This window comes from Euleptes europaea, chromosome 6, assembly GCF_029931775.1.
Source record: "Euleptes europaea isolate rEulEur1 chromosome 6, rEulEur1.hap1, whole genome shotgun sequence".
In the NCBI taxonomy this organism is placed as follows: domain Eukaryota; kingdom Metazoa; phylum Chordata; class Lepidosauria; order Squamata; family Sphaerodactylidae; genus Euleptes; species Euleptes europaea.
The window spans coordinates 35,997,046-36,006,896 of NC_079317.1; the positions used below are offsets into that span (position 1 = coordinate 35,997,046).

The following is a 9,851-nucleotide window of genomic DNA, read 5'->3' on the forward strand; positions in this document are numbered from 1 at the left end:
TGAGAAAAATTCATAGAGAACAAGTCTACGAATTGCTATCAGTTTTGAGAACCAAACAGAACCCACAGGGGAAAAACCCAGTAAAATTTTGGTTGTAAATTGTTGGAGATAAACAACACAGAATGCATAGTGTCATCATTATCTGCTTGAAAGCTTCCAAAAACATCTGGGCTGGGTACAGCTGGAAACAAATATCTAGATTAGATAGGCCTTGGTCTGACTCAGCAAGTTAAACTTCTCCTTCTTTATGTGAGATCCCAGTAACATTTACACAGTACTGGAAAAAACCATATTATGAGACCTGCTCTTGATCCTCAAGACAATGAAGAAGTACATGAGAAGGATACTGTGTAATGTGATATTACTGATAGGCTTTGCCAGTTTCTAGCAAACTCAACATGAGGTCTGAACTGCAGTGCAGATTTTCACTAATTCTGCTCTGAAAGACCTATGCTTTTCAGCATTTCCATCTGTTGACATCACGCCACCATTCAGAGTGGGGGTGTCGAACTTCATTGTTACAAGGGCCGGATATGCCATAAATGTCACTTGGTTGGGCCGGGTCATGCCTCACCAGCCCAAATTGAGAGGGGGAGGTGGCTGCCTCGGCTGGCCGGATCAGAGTTCTCAAGGGGCCGGATCTGGCCCGCAGGTCTTATGCTTGACACCCCTGATCTAAAGCTTTACAAGCCGTGATGCTTAAGCCAAAATGGCAAGTCAGCTCCACTGAAAGGAAGAGCTGTAGCTCATTTGTGCTCCACTGGAGATTTCTCTTCTCGTGCTACACTGCACATGAAGGGCAAATGTATATACTCACCACAAAACAAATATAAATCAACTCCCGTACAAGAGGTCTGGAAGCTTCCAGGCCTGCATTGGAGCCCCGACTGACCTGCAAGTGGCTCTCATTGATAATCCTAGTGCTCTACTGTGCCCTGGCACCGTTTTTGTCAGCAAGGCCTTCCAACAAGGAGAGATAAATTTGAAATAGTCAAAAGAGGGAAACAAATCCCTACGAATGGACACAATACCCAGACTGACATCTCTGTGCACAGCCTACCTTGGGTTCAACAGATGACAAAGGAAGGTCATCATCTTTGGAATGAGGTAATAGGGGTTCGCAATGCAAGGCGGGCTCAGAAAGCTGGTCAGAAAGAGATTTTTCCCTTTCTTCTTGCCTCTGCTCAGGAGCATCATTTGCAACGCCTAGATCTTGTGGCAGCTGCTGTCCCAGTGCATGTGCTTTTGCCCTCTGCTGCAGAGTAAGCAGATGCTGTTGATACCAATATTGCTGCTGTTCCTATAACAGAAAAGATGCGAGAAGGACAGTAGTTTCAAGGCTTAAATAAGATCATATCCTAGAATGAAGGTAGATTAATCACGGAGAAATGGAGAAAGGACACAGCTCTTAAATAGGATAGTTGTATCTTTTGAAGGGGAAAAAACCCAGTGGCTATAGCCTCTACAGCAATAAACTTCAAAAGGCAAGAATATTGATAACTAGATTAACCAAAATTCAATTCCAGTAGCACCTTAAAGACTAATGAAATTTTCCAGGGTGTGGAGCTTTCGTGAGTCAAAGCTCACTTTGTCACATTTGTCAGTGTCACCAAGGCTTTGCTTGTGGAATGTGTTGTATTTTCATGGAATGTGTTGGGATTTTTTGTTTTAAAGTTATATCTTTGTATTTTATACTGTTTTAACATCAGTTTGAGTGCCACTTTGTTTGGCAGCGAATGTAATACATAACAGTTCAAACAAATACATTTAATTAAATCTTAGGCACAGAAAACTCCTTTTTCCAAGATAAAGCAATATTGAACACTTGCACAGAAAGCATTTTGTGTTTGTTTTGCTAGGATTAACCTTACATGAAACACATAAAATGTTTTATGTATGGGGGCAGGCATCTATGTGTGGTTTAATCCAACGCACAGGTGACTTACCTGCTGCCCTGACCCACTATGTACCTAAGTGCTTTTTTAGAACAAAAATGCCCCCTTTTACAAAGTTTCTCACATCTGGCTTTAAAAGGAGAGGCAATGATCACAGTAGGCTACCCATGATCACTACACACAAGTAGTGCCTGCAGCGCCTCTTCATGTTTTGACAGACACTGCTGATATAGGACTTTTAGCACCAGCTAACTATAAGCACAGTTCTGGAAACTGGGATCGGACCTGGATTCTCACTCAATGCCTTGACCAATCTGCTTTTTGACCACTGATTCAACAGATAAGGAGGGGGAAAAAAACAGAAATCAGAAAAACAGAAAAAAACAGAGGTAGCAAACTCCCCCTCACTGGCAGTCTTCGAGCAGCAGCTGGACGAACACTTGTCAGGGATGCTCTAGGCCAGTGATGGCGAACCTTTTAGAGACCGAGCGCCCAAACTGCAACCCAAAATCCACTTATTTATCGCAAAGTGCCAACATGGCAACTTAACCTGAATACTGAGGTTTTAGTTTAGAAAAAACAACTCATACATTAATATCTTTTGTCTTAAAAGAAAAACACATAAAAAATGAAGCACCCAACACAAATTTATCCCTATACCAAAAATAGCTAACACTATTAGTTAACACTAAAGAAATGGATATTCCCTGAATCAACAATCTATGGCAGTGATTCTCAGCTGGGGTTCCTTTTGAATTTGCAGACCTTTTGGCCTGCTCTGAAAAAGACATCTGAGTACATTTCCTACCTTTGATTCACCTCCGCTGTACATGCGTTGGACCTATCTAGTCCAGCTCCTGTATCTCACAGTGGCCCACATCTATAATAAGGAGGTAGCACATACCCATCAGCGCTAGTAACCCGTGATGGACTTCTCCTCCAGAAATTTGTCCAATCCCCTCTTAAAGGCATCTAGGCTAGATGCCATCACCACATCCTGTGGCAAGGAGTTCCACAGGTTAATTACATGCTGGGTAAGTGGGTGTTCCTCTTTTAGTAGGGGATTTCACTGAAAGGTGGGAGGCGCCGCAAAGCCTGCGCTGTGGCCCAAGCGCTCTGCTCCCCTCCAGCTATGCCACGCTGTCAGCTATGCTCCCCTCCAACCTAGCTCCTCTCCAACCCCACCATGGGAATCACCTTTGCCCCAGACTCAATAGGCTGCTGCCGCGCCGCACGCTCACGCCGCATGTGAGCCGCCCGGCCGCATGTGACGGAAGGGAGGAAGCGCTCCCATTGGGCTGCTGGGCAGAGGGGCGGTTGATGTGAGAAATGCCCTCAGGCACGGGTGAAGAGGGGGAGGGGAGCAGCCCGGCCCCGCATCCCTCTGGCTTTCTAGTAACGAACTCAGGCGAACTCTGTGCTGGGGCGACGGTGCGCGTGCCCACAGAGAGGGCTCTGAGTGCTCCCTCTGGCACGCGTGCCATAGGTTCGCCACCACTGCTCTAGGCTGATCCTGCACTGAGAAGGGGGTTAGACTAGATGGCCTGTATGGCCCCTTCCAACTCTATGATTTAAAGAGGCATAAATCTGACATAAAGAACAAATATTCTAAAAAGGCTGTGGGAGAACATTTTAACTAAGTCATTCCATCAGATACCTCAGAGTAGCCGTCCTCAAACTACTATATTCAAATGGACAGAATGCAAAGTGGTGGAATAAAAATGTATTCAGAATTCAGCTGTCATTTAGGGCCTAAACAGGGGTTTATTCTCTCACTAGAAGATCTGAGAGTAACATCCTGTAGATCACTTTTTTCCTCCAAATTATATAATAAATCTTGTTAATCAAGTGACATTCCTTGAACAAATAGCAAAGAAATCACTCTCTAGGATCCCAATAGCAAAGGTAATATAATATATAGTAGGTTAAATTCTCAACTGTACGTTGATTGCACAGGCAAAGCTGTTAACCGATCAGGGTAATACAATACCTGTTAGTCAAATATGCTGATAACATTGCCTGAAAGCATTAACCAGGTAAAAAGCTTTCTTCAACAGGCAGCAGGTAGGTACTCAAAAGTTACTCTTGTTATAATAGTCCATCTTACCAAAACAGTAGCAAAGCAGGAACAGGTAAGCTGAATGGTTTCCATGTCCAATCAGAATCTTTACCAAACTTCTATCTTGGATTAACCCATTCAGCAACCCAGGCCAGACCAACACAACAGAACAGGCTCAAAAGAAAAATGACAGGACACTACCTACACAGTTCGTCAACTGCACGGTTCCTAATTAAAACATCTCCAAAGTAGCACTGATGATCTGTAGCTCATTCCAGACAATGAACCTTCTCTTGATGGCAGATCATTGGTTGCTCATAAAGAGACTTTTTAAGAATGCATCATTTAGCACAGTCTTAAGCACGGCCTCCAACTCCTGCAACAACCCAGATGCCAACACAGTTACCATATCCACTTAGGCAACACTATTGCTTAATTGTTTCAGCTCATAATAACATAGTCCACCAATGAACAGCCATATAAAGTAAAGAAATTCTGTATAATTTCTAGAGGACTAATATATTCCAAAACCACAACTGTGCACCGCACAAAACTTTAGTAATAGCCTTGCCAACAATGGGTTGTATCATATCACTCTGCCCTTCTATGGGAGGCATGTTCCATCAACACAAAGCCTTTATTTATTTATTTACTTCATTTATACCGTGCTTTTCTCCCCAGTGGGGACTCCAAGTGGCTTATATAATTCTCTGCTCCTCCATTTATCTTCACAACACCAGATTAATATGCAGTGTGTGTGTGTAAAGTGCCGTCAAGTCGCAGCCAACTTATGGCGACCCCTTTTTTGAAAATGTCATGAATTCATTAAATGTAAATAAATACCATATTACTAAAACCTCAATACATGTGCCTTCTGAGATAATGAATACCTTATAACTAAGTGAAAGCTACCAATTATTATTATATGGGAAAGGCCTCTATTATTCTCAATCCTAATTATAGTACCAGTCTGAAAACAAATAAGTGCACCCTTAACATGCAGTTCTAATTAAAACTGGCTCCCACCAATCAATGAAAGCTTCAACTGTTTAGCCCACTAATTAAAATTAAAGCCCTGGTGAACACTAGTGTTGGTTACACCTACAAATTCAGTCACTTCACCCTTTTCACAACGTTTCTCAAGTTATCAACACTGTAAAAAGAACAAGTCGTCAAACAGGTCCTCAATAGTGCTCACACTTACTATTCCTATGCACAGTACTTTGGAAATCATGGGCAATCCAAGGAAGATATAGGCACATATTCCCCAACATAAGCAACACACATGCACATGTAGGCCTCCTAATTTTCCCCAAACATGCTTCATATCAGTATTGCAAGCAGACTTGGGAACTTTAGAATATATACAAGGTAAAGATTTAAATGAGGATGCCTAAATAATATTGCCTATCATTTTAAGATATGAAGGCTACCACTGCTTTCCACTAACCTTACTCATGTAAATCTGAACACATCTCTCAATGCCTCAGACAAACACTAGCTTGAACACCCTGCATGGAATAAGGAAGAAGCTGCCAAGCCACAAATCTGAATCCCTTCTCCAAGAAGCCCAGACCGGTAAGGGTTCCATATTTAGCCCTCCTTCAGTTCAAGAAGAAAAGGGGAATACTACAGTAAATGCAGCACATACGTTTTATTCTTGAGGAAATGCTTTCCTCAACTGAATACAACAGTTTATTGGCAAAAGAAAACCCCTGCTTTCAAAGAACAGCAATAGAAAAACACTTCCAAAAGGAGGTTTTTCATAAGAGCTCAGGTTTCGTATGCAGAACTGAGGACACCTGCTAAATCCGTGGTAGGCACATAGATATCAAAGCACCACATTAATTACAGGTAGCAGCAGTGATGGCACAGGAGAGTTATGCTATAGTGCTAAGGGAACAAGACAAACACCACTGGTATTACACTGCCCTTTGGTATTCCTTTAAGGAAAAGTACACACAGCCAGTGCCACTGATAAACACAAGCGAGGGGTGTACCACTTGCAATAATCTTGCAACAATGCGTCAAAGTGCGTTATAATACCTTTTTCTTAATTTTTTTTATTTTATAATAACATAAACAGAACATATTAAAAGTGGAGATTACTACAAAATAAGGAATCAAACCATGATCTCCTTTACAAATAAATACTGTCCCCTAAACCCATGAAACTATCCAGCTGCTTAGCAAGGATACAGTTACACATTTCAGTGACTAAAGCCAATGCCTAGTTGTTTCTTTACCAGGCAAAATAATCTACTTTTCCCTATCTCCACTAACATACATTAGTTTGGACAGAGTTCAGTGAAAAATAGGTGTGCACACATCTGTACATCTACTGACTCTGAACTGGCCATATGTTGGGTGATGAAGTATGTGTGTGTGTCAAGTGCCGTCAAGTCGTTTCCGACTCATGGTAACCCTATGAATCAACGTCCTCCAAAGTGTCCTATCCTTAACAGCCTTGCTCAGATCTTGCAAATTGAGGGCCGTGGCTTCCTTTATAGAATCAATCCATCTCTTGTTGGGTCTTCCTCTTTTCCTGCTGCCTTCAACTTTTCCTAGCATGATTGTCTTTTCCAGTGATTCTTCTCTTCTCATAATATGTCCAAAGTACGACAGCCTCAGTTTAGTCATTTTAGCTTCTAGGGCCAGATGAAGTATAAAACCCCCAGAGCTCTCCTCAACCTACTTTGCACATACAAAATCCAGAGAGGTGTAACTGATATTTAAGAATGACACTTTTCTCTTAAAATACCCAGAGATTAATTTTCAAAGGCTGTAAACCTAAACATACCTACCTAGAAATCCCATTGACTACAGTGGGACTTACTTCCAAATAACCATGCTTAAGTTAAGGGACAAAGACATGACAAAGTAAAAGCCTATTACCCCATAATCTCAAATACATGGATACTGGCAGTGATGCGGGATGGAAACCTTAAATATGTGTGCCCTTCTCAGGTAGGAAAGCATTCAGCATGAAAGCACTTCAGAGTAAAAAATAATGTGAACGCTTGAAATAGTCAAATGCGAGCACATGTGTGTGCTCACATTTAATATACACAATATGTGTGCACAGCAACAATAATCACATACGCTGATCTAAAATGTGGATTCATTTATTTCCTACATAGAACAGATTTTTATTTGGGCAACAATAAACAGAGCCACAATTTAGTCCAGTAAAGTTGTTAACATGAACTTCTGGACTCCATAACTTGATTTTAAGTCAAGTGCCTCCCACCTACATGGAATCTTAACCACGTTCTCTCAAAAAGACAGATCATACCACTTTGGAAAGCTTCTTACCTGGACCCCTGGTCTAGCTATTTTGCAGCCTAGAGATGACAGACACACTTTATTCTTACCTGGGGAGTCATTGTGGAGAGGTCTGCACGGGAGGCGCTTTGCAGTCGCTCACACCTGTTATCTGCGTTCTCTCCACTGCCCAGTCTGAACTCTTGGGGTTCAGGGGCAGGCTGTGAAATCTGGGTTGAGGCGAAGCGAGATTCAGACTGGGAGATCGCGGGAGCACTGGACTGAACTGACTGGGAAGACGACGGCTGGGAAGTGGGTTGGTAAGGCTGGGACAAGTAAGACTGAGAAACCGCTGCAGGAGGAGGTTCGGCGAAAGGCTGTTCTGAAAACCCCTGAGGCAACTGCGAATGGGCCTGGAAAGAGTGAGGTGGGGGAGTGTGGGTCTGCGAGGGCAGGATTTGAGAGGCAAGGGCGTAAGAGTCAGCCTCGAGGGGGGACAGGTAAGACTGGGTGGGCGACTGTGGCGGAGAGGACAAGTCCATGTCCATGTCGGGGCTGTCCGAGGGGGCGGCGCTCTCCCACTCCTGGCGAGCCTGAGGCGGCTCCCCGGTCTCCTCCGTCCGGGGCAAAGGGGGCAATGGGGGGTTGCGCATCGGCGGGTCGCGAGGAGGAAGCGGCGGGTCGCGGTGCTTAAACTGGTTCTGGTAAGTGCGGGCGGGAGGGGGCCCGGGGGGGGCAGGCGGCTGCCAGGAGGTCGCAGGGGCCGAGGCGCTGGGCAGGGGAGGCGGCGGCAGGCTGGGCGGAGGCGCCCCGGGCGGAGGGGGGCCCCCCAACAGCACCGACTGCAGCTGCTTCTGGTGCATTTGCTGGAGCTGCTGCAGCTGGGCCAGGTGCTGCTCCTGCAGGCTCAGAAAGCCCGACGAGCCGCTCACTGGGGCAGCGGCGGCAGCCGCCGAGGAGGCCGCGTAAGGCGGCGGCCCCCCAGGGCCCTGCGGCGGCAGGGCGGAGGAGAGCACGGCCGGCGGAGGCCCAGGCAACGGTGGAGGCGGCATCATCGTGGGCGGCGGCGGGTAGGGCCCCGGGGCCGCCCCGTACAAACCCCACGTCGGGTACATGGGGCCGGGGAGAAGCGCTCCGTGGACGCCGCCGGGAGAGAGCGCGGGTCTTCCTTCCACAGGCCGCAAGAGCGGCGGTCGGCAACGGGAGCGCGTGCGGAAGCGCCTGGACCGCCAAGGCCATAGAGTGCAATGTCCTAAGTCACAGCTAGAACGTTTCCGGGTCGGCGCGAGAGAATGGGCGGAAAGGGAGCGCAAGAACTGCAGCGCCCCCTGTTGAGTTGTTGCGGCTACGAGCATGGAGTGGTAGGGATGGGAAGGACGCTCGCCTTAGCGATCCCGACGCAGAGCATCGTCTGCCCATGGCCGACCGTGAATGAAGAGCCCCCCACCCCCCACTGCCAGCCAGCCAGCCAGCCATTCTCAGCGCGTTTCTTTGGGTGTCATTCCGCTTTAGAAGACCTGTGCGTGCGTCGCTGGGCTCACATCTTCTCAGTCCCGCTCATTCTGAGGGACAGCCACTTTTAAGAGGTCACTTGCCCCAGCACTTTAAAGGAATACAAATTTAAAGCTGCTGCCCTATTAATTGGGACGCTTTTCTAGACAATACGTGTTTTATTCTTTCTTCTCTATTCCTCGTCTAATTATGGCCAGCATGGAATTTGCCTTTTTTACAGCAGCCGCACACTGGGTTGACATCTTCATTGAGCTATCCACTACCACCCCAAGATCCCTTTCTTGGTCTGTTGCTGCCAGCACAGATCCCATCAGTGTATATGTGAAGTTGGGATTTTTTGTCCCAATATGCATCACTTTACACTTACATTGAATCTCATTTGCCATTTTAATGCCCATTTTTCCAGTATGCAGAGATCCTTCTGGAGCTCTTCAGTCCGATTTTGTTTTAACCACCCTAAATAATTTGGTGTCATCTGCAAACTTGGCTACTTTACTGTTTAACCCCAACTCCAGGTCATTGATGAACAGGTTGAAAAGCACCAGTCCCAACACAGATCCCTGAGGCACCCCATTGCTCACATCCCGCCATTGGGAGACCTGACCATTGATTCCTACTCTCTGCTTCCTATTTTTCAGCCAGCTCGCAATCCATAAGAGGACTTGTCCTCTTATCCCATGACTATAAAGTCTGCTTAGCAGTCTTTGGTGGGGGACTTTGTCAAAAACTTTTTGGAAATCCAAATACACAATATCCACAGGCTCATTCCTGTCCACGTGCTTATTGACGCTTTCAAAAAAATTTAATAGGTTACTGAGACAGGTCCTTCCCTTACAGAAGCCATATTGGGTTTTGCCCAGCAGACCTTGCCCTTCTATATGCTTGACAATTCTATCTTTAATAATGCTTTCCACTAATTTACCCGGAACAGACGTTAAGCTAACTAGCCTGTAATTTCCTGGGACCCCCCCGGAACCTTTTTTTATAAATGGGTGTTACATTGGCCATTCTCCAGTCCTCTGGTACAGAGGCTGATCAAAGGGACATATTACATATCGTTGTTAGAAGTTCAGCAATTTCCCATTTGAGTTCTTGAAGAACTCTAGGATGAATACCGTCTG

The 9,851-nt window shown here is 45.6% G+C and overlaps 1 protein-coding gene across 1 annotated transcript in view; it reads right to left on the bottom strand.

The window, feature by feature from the left end:
• Positions 1–8,333, bottom strand: part of YLPM1 (YLP motif containing 1) — a 63,889-nt gene extending 55,556 nt beyond the window's left edge. The window contains exons 1-2 of the mRNA XM_056852188.1: positions 7,329–8,333; positions 1,061–1,300 (exon numbers count right to left, since the gene is read on the bottom strand). Coding sequence (XP_056708166.1) covers positions 1,061–1,300; positions 7,329–8,333 — 1,245 coding nt within the window. The remainder of the gene's footprint in view (positions 1–1,060; positions 1,301–7,328) is intronic.
• Between the last annotated feature and the right edge of the window lie 1,518 nt (positions 8,334–9,851).